Source organism: Ochotona princeps, chromosome 3 (assembly GCF_030435755.1).
Source record: "Ochotona princeps isolate mOchPri1 chromosome 3, mOchPri1.hap1, whole genome shotgun sequence".
NCBI lineage: Eukaryota > Metazoa > Chordata > Mammalia > Lagomorpha > Ochotonidae > Ochotona > Ochotona princeps.
In genome coordinates, this window is record NC_080834.1 from 116317423 (window position 1) to 116335153 (window position 17731).

Sequence of the window (17731 nt, forward strand, 5' to 3'; positions counted from 1 at the left end):
TCTCAGTTCATTCATTTATAAAATCACTTCTTATTTCCCTTTTCAGGCTTTGCTTTTGCATCCTTCTTTCCTTTCTTATCTTTTGGAGAGGTCTTGCCTTTCTTGCGTGTTTTTGTTAGGTCTCCAAATCTCCCGAGGCCTTTCCGCACCATTGTTCCACGCCACCACGCCTGAATCTGAAAGCAAGATTAAACCCAAACTCAGACTCAGCTGGCATCAGGCTGCCAGGGGGTGCCTGTGGAGGTGCAGTTGGTGGTTGGTTCCCGAGGTGATAGTGGTTCCTGTGACTCCAGTGCTGCTCTTGCAGGCCTGTGTTAAGTTTTTCAGGAGTGTGTGAGTTCTTGCCTTCCTCTGAGAGCTGTTTGCCTCCCCTTGTGTTCTGCCTCTCTCTTGCATGCAATTCAGTTGATCTTTCACCCTGCCATGTTATGAGACCCTGGCCTGATGTCACTACTATGTCCCTCGGGCTCCCAACCTCCAGGACCGTGAGCCAAAACAGGCTTTTATTCTGCATCAATCCTCCATTCCAGGTATTCTGTCATAGCAACAGAAAATGGACTAAGACACTGAAGAAGCGGTGATTTTTATTGTTCTGGTATTTGGTCTTAAAGATGTGGAGAGTGGGGTATGATTTAACTGGATTTTCTCTTTCTTCATTGCCATTGTGGGAGAGTTGAAGAATGGACTCTTTCAATCTTTTGTGTGCCAGCCACTGTTCTAAACCTTTGGGAATTAGTGGTTAAGTTATAATGTCCCTGACTGAAGGAAGCTTGTGTTCTTGGGGGAAGAAAACCCAACGACCACATGAATACACACTGTAGCAGATGGTGGAAAGGAATGAGAGTGCCCAGGCCCTCTCTACTCCAGTTTTTGATGATCTGGGCCCCTACCTAAAGGCCATCCCCTCTCCTCTTATTCCCAAGATCTCATTTTTTGCCACCTTTACATGAGTACTCCAGGTTCCAGTGCTATGGTGTAGCAAGAAGAAATACTAGTTGGCAGGTCAGCTAAGATCTGCTATCTGTTCTAGGGGGGGCATTTAAGTCTGTAAGAAGTTCAGAGATGTGTGAGCATAATATATAGTTAAATGTATTATATATAATATATAATTATATACAATATAAGTTTTTATATATTATATATAATGTTAATATATATAACATATAATAAATATATATGATTTACTTATTTACTTGAAAGGCAGAATTTCAGACACAGAGAGAGAGACACAGAGACAGAGAAAATTCCACCCACTGTTTCATTTCCCAGATGGCCGTAACAAGAGCCAGGAGCTTGATGCCTGATTCCTATTTGGGTACAGGATCCAAAGCACTTGGGCTATCTGTTGCTGCTTTTCCCAGGCCATTAGCAGGGAGCTGAATTCCTTCTCGGCCTTTTGACTAAGATAAAGCGGAGCAGGGAATGAATCAAAAGTGGAGCAGGTAGGGGCTTACATGGTGCACAGGCTAACCCCCACCCCCCACCCCCCCATCCCTCATGCTATGGAGCCAGTATCTCATGTTGGTGTCAGTTCTAGTCCTGGCTACTCCACTTTCAATCCAGCTCTCTGCTTATGGCATGGAAAAGCAGTGGAAGGCCTTGGGACCCTGTAGCCAGGTGAGAGACCTGGAAGAAGCTCCTGACTCCCATCTTTGGGTCAGCTCAGCTCTGGTAATAGTGGCCATTTGGGGAATAAATCAGTGGATGGAAGACCTTTTTTTCTCTATCTTTCCTTCTTTCTCTGTAAAATCTGCCTTCCAAATAAAAAATAAATCTTAAGGAGTAAGAAGAGGAAGGAAGAGGAGGAGAAGCAGCAGTGCAGACAGGACACAAACCAGTACCCACATGGGATGCTAGCAATGTAGGTGGTGACTTAATTTGCTGTACGGGCCCCAAATCATTGTATATAAACCCAAACAGGCTAGCTTTGTGGTGCACTGGGTTAAGCCACTGCTTGTAATAAAGGCATCCCAAATCAGAGTCTTGACTGCTCCATTACTAATCAATCTGGGAAGAAAGCATAATATGGCCTAAAATTTGGGTTCCTTCCACCCTTGGGGGAGACCTGGTTAGAATTCCAAGCTCTGGTTCAGCCTGGACAAGCCCAGCCCCAGCTGCAGCTGCTGCAGCCATTTGTGAAACGAATCAGCGGATGGAAGATCTCTTTCTCTCTCTGTGTGTCATTCTGTAAAAACAAATAAAATTTTTTTTACAAAAATAAAACAAAACAATGCAGGCAAAATAAAAAGCTTGTTCCACTCTTATCGGCTCAGCTGTGAGCAAGGTTTCTTGGAGCTTTCATCTGTAAAATGAAAAGTAGGAGCAGAATCTGTAATGAAATTTGACTCAGAAATTAGTAATTCATGGATAAATACATAAACTTAGTGAAAAAGTAGCATTTGATTAAGCCTTTATAAAATATCCTGGATATCTAGTAATTATACTACTAGTAATTGTAATATAAAGCCATTTGGAAGACTAGAAAGTTTTACAGGAGTGAATTTTTTTTTTTTAGACTTACGTATTTTTTATTTGACAGGCAGATTTTACAAAGGAAAAAGGAGAGACAGAAAAAGTTTTTTAGCCTCTGGCTGACTCACAAAATGGTCACAATGGCCAGAGCTGAGCCAGTTGAAGCCAGGAGCCAGGAGTCCCCTCTGGGTTCCCCATGTGGGTGCAGAGCTTCAAGCACTTGGGCCATCCTCCACTGTCTTCCTAGACCATAAGTAGAGAGCTGGATCAGAAGTGGAGTAGCCTGGACATGAACTGACACCCATATGGGATGCTGGCACACCAGATGGAGGATTAGCTTGCTACGCCATGGTGCCAGCCTATTGGGAGTATGGGTGGGGTAGCAGTGAATGTTTAACCTAGTAGTTAAGTGCCCACATCCCATCTGCATTCAACTCCTGGCTCCAGCTCCTGCCTCCAGCTTCCTGCTAATGCAGATTCTGAAATAACATGTTGGGCTCAGGTTGAGTCCACATGACAATTCACTTGAATTCTAAGATGTGAGTTTCAGCCCTAGACAGAGCTCCCTGTGGGCACTTGGAAATAGATGGGAGTTCTCCACCTGTCTCTGTACCTTTCAAATAAATAATAAAACTCTGAAAAAAAAATCAGGCTGGAGTTGTTGTATGGTGTTAAAACCACGGCTTGTAAAGCCAGCACCCCACGTGGGTGCCTGTTCATGTCCCCACTGTTCCGCCTCTGATTCAGCTCCATGCAAGTGCCCTGAGATAAGTAGCCAAACATGGCCAAAGTACATGGGCCCCTTCCACCCATGTGAGAGACCCGGATGAAGCTCCTGACTTATGGCTTTGGCACAATCCAGTCCTAACCATTATGCCCAAAATAATGATGGAAGATTTCTATGGTCCCCCTCTGTCTTTGTGACTTTTACTTTCAAATATATGGATAAATCTTGAAAACAAAACAAAAAAAATAACAAAAAAAAGAAACCAAATGAAGTATATGGACAAATCTTGAAAACAACAACAACAAAAAAATAACAACAAAAAAGAAACCAAATCAAGTATATGGATAAATCTTGAAACAAAAAATTTTAAAACCCTATGGTCACAGAAAAAAAGATTTTTTTTTTAATTTAACATTTAATTCCATAAATACTTTTCTTATTTACAGAATAAATAAAAAGGCTCTATGGAAGGCTTGAGATTTTAAAAATGTACTCATATATGTACATGTATATGCATGCTTATATAGAGAGAGATTTTGAGGAGAAAGTGGGATGGAAATACATATTCCAAAAGAAAAAGAATCTTGCAAAGTAAGAGCTTCAAAAGTGTTTTGAAAAACTAATGTTGACAATATTCCACTATAAATTTTAAAAACTGACCTAATAGCTCTATTTTAAGGTGTCAACATTTAAAATTCACTGGTAACTGTTACCTTTGCCATAATATAAGCTTTGTAATAAAATATTTAAATATTCAGATCTGTCTGAAAGTAGCTGTGAGTCTCTTCTCCAAGATGGAGGGACCAGGTGTGACGCATCAAGAGCTGCCCCAAAAGAAAATCCCTGGGATCTGGACCCCCTCCAAAACCATGGGGGTGCCTTCGTGAGAATGCCTGCTGATATTACCTTTATTGCCATTCTTTTTCTGTTGCGGCTTTCCTTAAGGTAGGACCATATGGCCTCAATGCCTTTAGCACACATGTCTATGGGGGGTTCTTCCATTGGATTGTCCTTGAGAGACAGAACCTTAAGATTCACAAGGGAATCCAAGTTCTCTGGAAGATGGGTGAGCAAGTTATCATCCAGCCATAGTTCTTTCAAAGCTGAAAAAAAAAAGTTTTCAATGATAGGTTTATCTTGATGACAAGCAACAACAAATTAGTACCTAGATGTATCCAGGTAGATGAGAAGTGAGGCGAGGAACAAGATGACAGAACTCTTTTATAACATTTCGTCAAAGATCTGTCTTTGGGCCCAGCAGCGTGGCCTAGTGGCTAAAGTCCTCGCCTTGAAAGCCCCAGGATCCCATATGGGTGCCGGTTCTAATCCCGGCAGCTCCACTTCCCATCCAGCTCCCTGCTTGTGGCCTGGGAAAGCAGGCGAGGATGGCCCAAAGCTTTGGGACCCTGCACCCACGTGGGAGACCCGGAAGAGGTTCCTGGTTCCCAGCATCAGATCGGCACCCACCAGCCCGTTGCAGCTCACTTGGGGAGTGAATCATCGGACGGAAGATCTTCCTCTCTGTCTCTCCTCCTCTGTGTATATCCGGCTTTCCAATAATAATAAATCTAAAAAAAAAAAAAAGATCTGTCTTTGTTTTTTCTTTTAATACAAGGGCACTTCAAAAAGTTTTGGGAGCGTTCACTGATTAGTGGTTAAAGATGCTGTTGAGACAACCATAACGAAGCCCAGAGAGCTTTGGTTCCACTCCCAGCTCTAGCTCCTGACTGTCTTCCTGCAAATGCAGACCCTGGAAGGCAGCAACGATTCAAGAAGGCGGGTTCCTGCCACAGACACATAAACATGGAAAACCAGGGTTGAGTCATTGGCTACTGGCTTCAATATGGTCTAGCCCTAGATTGGGTTCTCATCACCTAATTGCAAGTTGAACTAGCCCTGGACTGTGTGGCATTTGGGGAATAAACTAATGGGTAGAAAATGTTTCTCAATTCCTTTGCCTTTCAATAAAATGAAAATAAACAGATTTAAAAAAAGTTTGTGAAAAGTGGACTTGAAGATAAATTTATTTCAAACTATATCAACTGTATCATAAAATGATAATAATAATAACAAAGAAATAAAAAAAAAGAACAAGTCATTGCCTGTAATGTGGGCATTGCCTGTAATGTGGGCATCTGTATGTGTCCTTGCTGCTCCTCTTCCAATTCAGCTTCTTACTACTACGCCTGGGAAGGCAGGGAAATATGGCCTAAGGACTAGATCCTAGGTGAAGTTCCAAGCTCCTGGTTAAGGCCTGCCCAGCACTGAATATTGCAGTCATGTGGGGAGTGAACCAACAGATGGAAGATCTCTCTGCTTTCCCCCATCTTTCTCTTTATTTCTGTAACTCTACTTTTCCAATAAATTAAAAAAAAAACTTAAAAAGGGGAAAAGGATGGCAAACAAAATTAAAATACACATTCTTCAGTTACTTTGAAATGTTGTTGCTTGCTGTACCATGCAACTAAAGAATTCAATCTGGCAAACCAAGTTGTCTTTTTTATAATGATTCAAAATTGTTTAAGCTAGTGTAAATAAATACCAGGGACAGGAAAATACTAAACACTGAATATTTCTGAGAATGCTTTAGTCTTCCAGGGACCAGGAACAAGGACAGAAATTTATGTTTAGGATCCTTCTTAAGGAATACTACTATCCTACTTCACTCCGAATTTTTAAATGTCTTATGGGTAGGCCAGAATTTTCACTCTTCTATTCCTTCATCCTGCTTTCATCAGAGAATACTCAAAGTTTGAAAACATATCTGCAAGTCTGGGGATTCTGCATACTATGACCAAAAACCCTTTTAATATGGTTCCAGTAGGTGCTCAGTGAGGCTCATGAAGCTGATGGATGGGCTGATGGATGAGCCAGAGGGTAGAGTTGATGTGGTTTAATGTTTAGGAATCATGTATGAGTTTCCATATCAATCATACAGCTCCAAAATACCTCTTTGCTGATTTCCCTACTGTAGGTCAATACTGTTCTATTTACTTATGTGACCTGGATGAAAAACTGCTGCAGGACGCCAACTCCAAATCTTAGCATTCAGTCATACTCAGTAAGTCATAACTGGTGTTGTCCTGAGTGGATGAATGAAAGCTGACTTTCTCAGCATTTCCTATTTACTCCTGTTTTCAATACTCAGCAAACAATCTAACTGTGATTCTGAGGCTCTGAGCTACAGTAATCATAGCACCTGGGTTCCTGAATTTGAGCAGCAAGCCTTGCAAAAAGGTCATGGATTAGGGTTCAGCTACCCATACACTAAGAAGGATCCTTAATAAAGCAAACAAGGGATTCATTATGAGAAATCCTGGCCTCATGGCTGAGCTGAAACATCCAACAGTAAGGACCAGATTGTGTTGAAGGCCTGTCAGGAAAAGCCACTGTTCCTGCTAGGACAGGAGGCAAACTGAATCGGGCTGGCTCATGGACCCCCTGGTATGCGCAAAATCTGGCGTTGGGAGAGGTTCTGATGGAGGAGCCTGGGCAACTCCTCTGGCAGGACACAGACCCTGCAGGTAAGCACAAGAAGCATGATAGCTCAGAATAGGCCATGGAAAGTTTCCCACTGGCATACATTTGACATGGGTCAGGGGCAGGCCAGGCTGAATCAGTTCACGTCATCCACTGGCAAATCTGAGCACCAGAACAGAGTGTGGGTTGAGCCAGGTTTGGTCGCGACAAAAGCCACTGCACAATACAGAATGCCAAGATGAGGTTGCCTATACCAGATGTGACTGCAGCGCCCAACCAGCACACGTGAGAACCAGGAAGGGAGGGGGTGGAGCTGGTAGGGGGGTTCCCTTGCATGACAGCTACTCCTACTGGACAGCGTGGGCTGGGATGGGAGCAGACCAGACTAATTAGGGCTACAGCACCCGTGGGCCTCATGTGGACTAGATCAGGGAAAAGCCAGGCCGGGCTGATTATTTCTACTGCTGCAAACAAAATTAGAGTGGGTGAGGGTTGTTTGGGCTTAGCCACAGCATCAGCTGGCAGAAGCTGGAACTGGGGGCTAATTCTGTCAAGTCAAACCACAGAACCTCCTGGAGAGTGCTTAAACCGGGAGTGAGAGAGATCAGGGAGGGAAATAGTGGGCTCCTTACCTCTTGGGTTTCCACGCCCATGGCAGGGCACGAAAACTAGGACAGGGGCTGGGGTGGCTAGACAGAGAGGCACCCAACAACATCCATGAGGGATGGATAGTTGAACTGGTTAGATGGAACTAAGCTTTAATACCCATCAACATGTACAAGAGTCAAATGGGATGTGGGACAGACTGGACTAGTCTGCTACACATACTGGCAAACCAGGGTAGGGGGCGGGCCTGGTGGGGGTTATTGTGGGTCGCTCTGACTGGGCTGCTGACTAGGCTCTGACTAGGTTTATGTGAGGGCTGAGTATGTGTTGGGCAGAACCAGGCTGGACTGCAACATCCATTGATCCCAGTGGAAGTTGGGGCTGAAAACAACCAACCCAGCAATTGCAACCACCAGCTGATCAGGGCGATGGACTGTGCGGGGTCCTGTACTTGCTAGTACATACGAATCTGGTCTGAGAACACCTCAGAGAAAGTTTCTGTGGGGATCTCCCCAATCAAAATGCCAGACTCAGAACCCTAACCAAGAAAAGACAGAAGACAAAACAAGTCAATCAACCACCTCAGCTATATGTTGGCAGCGAAATACTGGGCAAACGGGTACTCTGATGGACTATGTCAATCAGTATATTTTTCAATGACCTCATTGTGCTTCGACTGGCGAGATTGGCAGCGATTCATACCTGGTGAACTATCAAAATCACTTGAGCAAGTATCTCAGAGCATGCCCCGCATCTGGGACCTGGGGTTGGTGGGAAACTGGGTGGGGCTTCTCCCTCAACATCCCACTTTACGTCAGATATATGAAGGAAACAATATGGAAATAATAGTCTTACCCACTTTCCTATAGCCCTTGAACCTTTTTACCTTAATTAACTATGTAAAGATTCTCAAAAATATAATCAAAATAGAAAATAAAAGAGAAATCCTGACCTTAAAGTCTGCTAAGCTACTAAGTTTTCTTACCTTGTGCTTGGCAAATGGTATCTGGGAGTTTCCTAAGCAAATTGTGCTGGCACAGAAGAACTTCCAGGTTAGGCATTGAACCCAAGGATGCAGGCAGGCATTCCAGGTAATTGTTCTCTATATACAGCTCTTTAAGATTCTGAAATAATGCAAGAATATACATCAATGATCCTTACCCAGATAAATGAATTAAAATAACCAAAATCACCCATGGATACCTGTGCACTTTCACTGGAAAAATCATGCATTGGGATACATGGAAAAACATACTTAAAAGATCAAAATTAAAAAATTATTTTTGAGTGAAGGCATTATACTTGGTTTTCACTAACATAAGGAAAGGGGCTGTGGGAATCATATGCTTATCTGCTTCACTAGTACTTTAGGGGAAAATAATTTTAATCATTTACCATGCTCCCTTTTAATGACCCATTTTTAGAAAGACTTATTTGTTTTTGCAAGAGTTTTAGAGACAGAGAAAGAGAGAAATCCTCCATCTGTTGGTTCACTTCCCAAAAGGCTACAACAACCAGACTGGGCCTGGCTGAAGCCAGGAGCCAGGAACTTCATCCTGGTTTCCTATGTGGGTGGCAAGGACTCAAACACTTGGACCATCTTCTGTTGCTTTCCCACACCATTATCAGGAGCTGGATTGGAAGCGAAGCAGCTGGAACATGAATTGGAATCTATGTGGGATGTTGGTGATAAGTGGCCACTTCACCTGCTATGCCATAATGCCAGCCTGTTAAGGACAAATTACCTCTGCAACTTGCTACATAATTAGCAAAGTATCAACCCAATTTTGTCATAGTGGAAGTAGGTAAAATGCACAGATATGAGTTTGAGTGTATTTAACTATTTCATTCTAAATATGATTGTGACATAACATGTACAAGAAAGAGCAACAAAAAGGAGAATTATCTGTACTCTATATGTCGTTGGTTGTTTCCATAACCAGGGTCTATTTAGTAGTCCACATCTATATCATTAAAATAAGGCTGCATTTGCAAAGACATACCAGTAGCAATCATTGAACGAAGTTGTGCTGCTTCACTAGGATTCAGTGCAGCACTGTGGACTTAGCAGGAAGCTAGGACAATATGATTGCTTTGCCACTGAACAGGGAGAGTACTCTAACTGTCCCTTCAGGATCCAAATATGGGTTCCCACTCCTGTCAATTACATAATGTATAATTCAAAATAGCATAGTTTGCAGGGGCTACTTATTCATACTGAAAATTAAGTGGAAAGCAGTATGACTCAATTTGGACAGGTAAAACATTCCAAATGACAATTAGAAACATAACAAGGCCCCTGAGTAGTAGCCTAGTGGCTAAAATCCTCACCTTGCAAGTGCCAGATCCCATATGGGTACCAGTTCATGTCCTGGATGTTCCAGCTCCCTGCTTGTGGCCTGGGAAAGCAGTTGAGGATGGCCCAAAGCCTTGGGACCCTGCACCATATGGGAGATCTGGAAGAAGTTCCTGGTACCTGGCTTCAGCTCAGCTCAGTCCCAGCTGTTGTGGCCACTTGGGAAGTGAATTAGTGGACAGAAAATCTCTCTGTCTCTATTTCTCTCCTTCTCTCTGTATATATGACTTTTCAATAACAAAAAGAAATCTTAAAAAGAAGGAAAAGGAAGGAAGAAAGGAAGGAAGGAAGGAAGGAAGGAAGGAAGGAAGGAAGGAAGGAAGGAAGAAAGAAAGAAAGAAAGAAAGAAAGAAAGAAAGAAAGAAAGAAAGAAAGAAAGAAAGAAAGAAAATCGGCACTATATATACCTAACTGCAGCTGTTGTCAGAAGTGAGTTGACTTGCGACAGTGAAAGCCTGATATGGTAAAGTTACAGTTGGTTTGGAGCTGGGAATTCAGTAAAGGCGATATTCAACCTATGAGAGTAACTTGTACTTTTTCAGGGCAGAGACCTGTGCTGTTTGTCCTGTTCATTTGGCAAGATTTACCTGTAGTTTCTCAATCATTTCTGGCAAATAGGTAAGCTTGGATCCATGGTCCTGTCCAATGTATAACTTCTCTAGTGACACTAAGGAGAAGACTTCCTTTGGAAAGGAGGAGAACTTATTTCCTGTGAGTCCAAGAATCTTTAGTTTCGAGAGTAAGCTCAATGCTGAAGGTAACTAGAAATAATCCAAAAAGAAAAGTTTCAGGTGAGATCATTATGAGTCATCAGCAAACAAATTGGGATTTGGGTTTGGGACAGATTACTAAAGAGGAAGTTGAGCGGCAGGTGCAGGTGCAGGTGTTTGATGCAGTAGTAAATCACTGCTTAGGATCTCAGCATTGCATATTTCAGAGCCTGGTTCCAGTCTGGACTCAGGTGTTTCCCATTCAGCCTCCTGCGAATGCATTTATAGAGAAATGACCAACAACAGCTCCTTGTTTAGCTTTCCTTTTTTATTTTTTATTTTTATTGGTAAATTATATATACAGAGAGGAGGAGAGAGGAAGAGAGACATAGAGGAAAATACTCCATCAAATGACTCACTCCCCAAACAATCGCAATGCTGGGGCTGTGTCAACTGAAATTCAGGAACCCAGAGCCTCTTCCGGGTCTCCCACGCGGGTGCAGGGTCCTAAGGCTTTGGGCCATCATCGATGGCTTTCCCAGGCCACAAGCAAGGAGATGGATGGGAAGCTGGGCTGCCGGGATTAGAACCGGCCCCCATATGGTATCCTTGTGCTTGCAAGTCAAGGACTTTAGCCACTAGACAACTGCACTGGGATCTAGGTTTAGCTTTCTAAAAATTATTTACTTTACTCATCCAAAAAGCACAGCAAGATCGAGCTCCCATCTCTTGGCTCACTCCACAAATGCCAACTTAGCAAGGGTTGATCCAGCAGATCAATCCATGTTTCCCATGCCAGTCACAGGAGCCTGACTACTTGAGCTATCACCTGCCGACTTCCAGGTTGTGCATTAGCAGGGACTCGAATCAGCAGTGAAGGTGGACTTAAGTCCAGGAACTCCACTATGGAATATGGGCATCCCCAAATGCACTAACTATAGGCCAAATGTCAGCCCCAACTTTCCATTTGTCAAAGTACAGTGAATGTTCAGACTTTTCAAGATGGCCAAAGTTCCAAAGCTCCATCATACATCAAAGTGTAAGATAATTCTGGAAGGACATTAGATCTGAAGAGCATCAAATGAAGACAGTTGTGCTGATACTTCATTGGCTTGCCATCATTTTCAGACTCAGTATGTCATCTTGGCTTTCTCGTAGTAAGTAGCAAGGTACATATAAAATCTATGCAGCACAATAGCCTAGTGGGTAAATCCTCACCTTGCATGTGCCAAGATCATATGGATGCCGGTTGATATTCCAGCTGCTTCATTTCCCATGCAGCTCCCTGCCTGTGGCCTGGGAAAGCAGTAGAGGCTGGTCCAAAGCCTTGGAATCCTGTACTCATGTGAGACACCAGAAAGAGGCTCCTGGCTACTGGATGCAGATCAGCTCAGAACTGGCCATTGTAGCCACTTGGGAGTGAACCAGCAGGTAAAAGATCTTTCTATCTTTTCCCCTCTCTGTAGATCTGCCTTTCCAGTAAAAATAAATATATATTTTTTAATCTATGTAGTACAGGACCACTATTCCCACTGGTGAGTGTGAAAGCTGGGATGGGAGCAGACCAGGCTGGGCAGGGTTACAACATCTGTTGATTCCATATGAGCTGGATCAGGGGAAAGCCAGGCTGGTTGACTGTTCCTACTGGTGCACACATAAGTCAGAGTAGTGTGAGTTGGATGGGCTTTGCCGCAGCATCAGCTGGCAGATGCTGACATGGAGGGGAACTTCTGTCAATTTAAACTGCAGAACTACCTGGAGAGTACAAGGTCTGGGAGTGGGATTGGGTCCATTAGGGAAACAGTGGGCACCTCCCTTTTGGGTTGCCACTCTGACAGGTGAACATGAGAACCAGTAGTCCCTGCTGGCATGTGTGTGGGCTGGGTAGTGGGACTGGTTGGGCTGAACTAGGCTTCAATGTCCATTGACATGTATGAGAGCTGAATGGGATGTGGGACAGCCTGGACCAGTCTGCTGTAGATACTGGCAAGCATGGGAACCACGGTTATTGTGAATCACTCCAATTAGGCTTCAGTTTCCACTGGTTTGCGTGGGGCCAAGTGTGGGCTGGGTAGGACCAGGCAGGGCTGCAGCACCCATTGGTTTGTGTAGAAGACAGGGCTGGAGACACAACTGACCCAGCAATTGCAACCACCAGTGTGTGCATCACGCATCAGCTGACTGGAGTTACAGACTCCCAGACCCTGTATTGGCAAGCACACACAGGAATCAGTTCTGGGATCACCTCAGATGAGGCTTTTTTGGGGTTCCCCCAACTGAACCACTGGACTCAGAACCCCAACCATGGAGAGAATTGCAGTTTCCATGGTCTGATTATTAGAGTGTTGTGTAGAGCTGGGTTCCTGAGTGTCTTAGACGAAACAGTGAACAGCACAGTCAGGTGCACATGGAGGACATGGCAGTACACTGGAACCTGCAGGGGGCACCTGGTACAACAACAGAAGATGGAGGGCAGAATAAATTGATCAACTACCCCAGCCAAGTGTTGGCAGTGAATACCCGGGCAAATGGAGACTGTTATGAGGTTTATGCCAACTAATGGATTCTGGAGAGATTTTTGTGCCTGGAGTGGTGAGGCAGGCAACAATACAGAACTGTTGAATTATCAACCCCATTTGAACAGTGCCCTTGGCGCATGCCCCACATTGGGGTCTCTGAGATGGTTGGGAGGCTGGGTTGGTTTCCTCTTTGATCTCCCCCTTTCCCTCAGATACAGGAAGGAAAAAAGAGAATGTGGAAACAATGGTCTTACCCACTTTCCTCAAGTCCTTGACCATTTGTACCCTCGTTAAGTATGTAAAGATCATCAAAATAAAAATAAATAAATTTTTTAAAAATCTATGTAAGAGTATGTTGAAAGCCAGTAATTCTTTTTTGCACCCATCTAGGCAATAAGAGGCTACTGACTAGGTTTCATATGTCAGAAATCCATCAGTCGAGTTTGCAGTGGTAGAGATACAGCACTGGCTTAAACACCAGTGAGGAGAAACACACCTGGAGAGGGCACAGCACAATGTGAGAGTGAATTGAAAGGAGAGGACAAAAGCCCTCACAAATGTCATAGCATGACCGAAGAATACAACGCTAGGGTGCTGAGGTTCATTTCAGTGTAGTTGGACTTGTGTAAATCAGTATTGGATGAAGCTTGCCTTTGTTCAGCACTTTGAATGTAATTCACTCCTCTGATCTCTTACAATGTATCTCTGGAAAGGATTAGGTATTACTCAGGACTCAACCGGAATTAATTATGTGTTATCCTTCTTGAACATACTATGGAATGAAAGACTTTGTCCTCTGAAAGGACTTTCTCACATCTGTGGTGGAATATTGTGGGGACGGGTGCTCACACAACCTTGAAATGCCCCAAGGTGGTTCAATGCCAGTAGATTTTGGCCTAGATTCTTTGTCTCCCTTTTCCATTTACCAGCAACACCTTGACTTTCTGTCAGGCAGTTGTAAAGCCCAATAACAAGTAGGGAAAAAAATAATTCTAGAAAATCAAACAGAAGGTTTAAAAGACTTCAGTGTCTAGCATTTATATAATATATGCTAACACAGAGAGTTCCCAGGTCAAGAAAAGCAGACCTACCATTGGTTAAAGTTGTTCATTTCCAACTCATCCCTTTTCTTTCTCTATAGTTGTCGTTTGCTTCCAACAGCAACTCTTTTAAAAATAAACTATTATTATCATTTGCTTATTTTATTTGAGAGAGAGAGATTGAAATTCTATCCATTTATTCACTCCTCAAATACTGGCGACACCCAGGGGGTAGGCCAGGTCAAAACCACGAGCCTGGAAGTCCACCTCAGTCACCGTGTAGGTGGCAAGGACTCAATTACTTCAGCCTTTACTTGCTGCCTCCCAGGGTAAACATCAACAGGAAGCTAGAATTGAGAGAGGAGGGGACTTAACCACTGTGACAGATGCCTACCTCAGCCTTGCTTTGTAACTCTAAAATACTAACATAAGCACATGGGTGCCCACCACGCAAGTCTTTTAAAAAACAAACTAAAATACAATAGTTAAAACTGAATTTTCCTATGATTGCTTTTCTGTTTCATTGCCTTCCTTATATCCTCTCCCCAGAGGCAGCCAGGCCTCAGGAATGTAGCAAATTTTCTTCCAATCCATGTTTTGAAATCTTTATTACCTATATAAATATGCATAAAATAGGTGGTGTGTGTATATGTGTATATTTACAAGTGTTGTTTTGCGTGAGTTAAAAATGCATAAATGGTATAATAAGGTTCTGCAATTTTGTGCTTTTCTTTTGAACAAACATCACAGCTTTGAGGTCTTTCCACACAGGCCCATATTACTTAAGTTACTATATATTGGGTGAGTACACCACTGTTCATTTGTCTGCTTCTCTGCTGATTGCTTCCCAAACTAAATGATTATCAACAATGGCCATTTTTAAATATGCGACTTCACATACATGTGGGAGAGTTTCTCTGGAAAAAAAAAAAATCTGTTTTTTCAGTTTCCCTGGAATGGAACACTGGGTCCTAGGTGCGCCAGAAAAATCTGCTGTTAGGAGAAACTCTGGCAGCAAGTGATCACTTAAGAATATGGACCCTTGAGCCCAGCAGCTCTGGTTCTATCTCTACCAGGCATTGCCTTGGGCAGTTAGTTAGACTTTGGCCCTCATTTTCTTTATATATCATTGAGGACAAAAAGTCACTGTGAGGATAGCATAAGATACTCTTAGGGACTGCAGCAACCATGTTCTAAACAAACATTAACTCCTGTCTACCAACGACTATTGCTGCTTAGAAGAAAAGAACGCAGCAAGTGCCACCTTGTTGGATACCTTTGATAATCCTGGACTTCCGCCATTAAGTCAGTGTGTTTTAGACAGTCACAACAACCTCAGGCAGGAAGATGCGGGATAAGAGCCAGGGGTTCACTACCTGTCCTATTTTATTGTCATCCAGTGCTAGGATTTCCAGGTTCTTCAGCATACAGATCTGTGGTGGAAAGTGTTCTAGATGGTTCTGGCTGAGATCCAGGAAGTGTAGGTTGACCAGGCGCTTGAAGGAGTTCCTCAAGCTCCGCAGGCCAGTGTCCTGCAGGTAGAGCAGGTGAAGCGAGGTCCACTTACAGATGAGACGCGGCACCTTCTCCAGGTAGTTTCCACTCAACCCAATTTCTGTCATCTCTGTGAGCTGCCCAAGAGTGTGTGGGATGGACTGGAGGAGGTTGTGGGAAACATCCAGCACTGACATCTTTCCACACTGGCCCAGTGAGTCTGGCACAACGGGTAGGTTGTTATAAGCCACATAGAACTTGCACAGTCTTGTCAGGTTCCCGATTTCTTCTGGGATGGCGCTGAGTTTATTCTCATCCAGGTCAATGATCTCCAGGTTGTACAGAACACAGAGTTCCTGCGGGAAAACCTGAAACTGGTTTTGCTTCAGGTAGATCTCCCTCAGTTTGGTGTGATTCACTATTTCCTTGGGTAGAGACTCCAGGTGGTTTCCAGTCAGTCCAAGCAGCTCCAGATGGTGCAGTCTCTTACAGATGACAGCGGGAAGCTCTCTCAGGTTGATGTGGTAGAGTCGGAGCTCACGCAGCTTCTGCAGGTAGCTGATGACTGGGAGGGAGGAGGCCAGGAGGGGGTTGTGGCTTAGATCAAGGCCCTCCAGGGTGCCCAGGTTTCCCAGCTCTGGGCACAGGCACTCCAGGTTGTTCTTGTTTAGGTAGAGGATCTTGATATTCTTTAAACGCTGGATATTCTTGGGGATTTCTTCAATCAGGTTATTTTCCAAATGGACTTCTTCCAAGTCTTTCAGAGCTAGTATCTCTGGTGGGATGGCAATCAAGTTCCGATTAGCTGCATCTATGAAAAATGTCCTGTCATTGGCCTGCTGCAGGTCATGTCTCTGAGGAAGTTTAGATGAATGTTCTTCTGATTTTAGAATGTGCTTGGACATTATGTTGAGGGACACTGTGCAGACTCAAAAGCTGTAATATTGTAAAAAACGGGAAGAAATCAGAATTTGCCTGATACTATTCTTTCTAACCCTAAGAAACATAAAATTATAACATAGTTGATTCAACTTGGCACTTGAAAGTATAAAGCCACATGAAATACAGGTTTTTGCTTCATGTGAAAAGAGTTAAAATGCAGGTTCCTCTTTCACACAATATGTATGTGTTCCTATTTTATTTTGCTCCCAACTAAGGCATGAAAGGTTGCAAAGGTTATTATTCCCCTTTTTATAAAATAAAAAGATGTATTTGTTTATTTGAAAGGCAGGTAGCAGAGAGACATACAGAGAGAAAAAGAGATATTCCATCCATTAGTTCATTCCCCAAATGGCCACAACAGCTGGAGCTGAGTCAGGCCAAAGCCAGGGGCCTAGAACTCCATCTGGGTCTCCCAGATGGGCGCAGAAGCCCAAGGACTTGGACCATCTTCCACTGCTTTTCCAGGATCATGAGCAGGGAGCTGGATTGAAAGCAGAATAGATAGCACTTAAACAGATGTTCATCAATGATTGCTAGAATTATAAGGGGCAGCTTAACCCGCTGTGCCACAATGCTGGCTCTAACATGTGATTACTCTTAGAAAACTGAATATATATATATATAAATCTTCCATATTTAAAAACCTTTTTTTTTTTTTTTAAGTTACCAGAGATTACAAGTTCAAAGCAGGCTAAAAGAACTGCACACTGCAGATGGACCAGCCTTAAGCAGAGACCAGTGGATAGCCCTTGCATGCTTTCAAGTTTGGGGATAGAACGTGAAGAAGCTACAAAGGCCTGAGGGAGTACCAGAACTAGAAGCCAGCCAAAGCTGTCTGTGTGGGTTGACATAATGGGTCAAGGTCAAGAACAGCCTCAAATACAGTGTCAGTTCTCTCCACCAAGTTTTAGATAAGTGGTCTTAGAGAATGTTATAGACTGGGTTAGAAACCAAAGGTAGGTTCCATAGCCACAGGAGCCTGGATTGTAAGCCCGGATGTCAGGATGAACCTAAGTCCCTAAACAGGACAAAGTGAAATGGCAGAGAATTGTAATTCAGTAGCACTGAAATCCAGAAAGAAAGCAAAGTACCCACAGATTAGCATACTCAGTTATGTTAAATGTCCATTTTTCTCCAATGTGAATTTGCAGTTTCAAAGCAATCCAAATCAAAATTTCAGCATATATGCTTTTTTCTTTTTAGTAGAAGTTCCCAGACTGGCTCATGACTAAAAAGCAGAAGACTTACAAATGTGAAGATGGTAACTGTGTGTTACAAAAGACCACATCTTTAATACCTACACACAGACCCCTCCAGAGCCTAAGGGGCAAGCTGGAGGAATCCAGGCATGATGGTAGCCGGCATGACTCTCCCATCTTTGCTCT

The 17731-nt window shown here is 43.3% G+C and overlaps 1 protein-coding gene across 5 annotated transcripts in view; it reads right to left on the minus strand.

Annotated features, from left to right (window-relative positions):
- LRRIQ4 (leucine rich repeats and IQ motif containing 4) overlaps positions 1-17731 on the minus strand; it is a 20618-nt gene continuing 2887 nt past the window's right edge. Inside the window, exons 2-7 of one of the 5 annotated variants that reach the window (XM_058661132.1) lie at positions 17442-17574; positions 15287-16340; positions 10229-10324; positions 8271-8409; positions 4106-4302; positions 1-176 (exon numbers count right to left, since the gene is read on the minus strand). In XM_058661132.1, the coding sequence (XP_058517115.1) occupies positions 24-176; positions 4106-4302; positions 8271-8409; positions 10229-10324; positions 15287-16309 (1608 nt within the window). In that variant the 5' untranslated portion in view covers positions 16310-16340; positions 17442-17574 and the 3' untranslated portion in view covers positions 1-23. Of the gene's footprint in view, positions 177-2231; positions 2303-4105; positions 4303-8270; positions 8410-10228; positions 10403-15286; positions 16341-17441; positions 17575-17731 lie in introns of those variants that run through there. The other 4 variants (XM_058661130.1, XM_058661133.1, XM_058661131.1 and 1 more) reach the window with 4 other exon arrangements.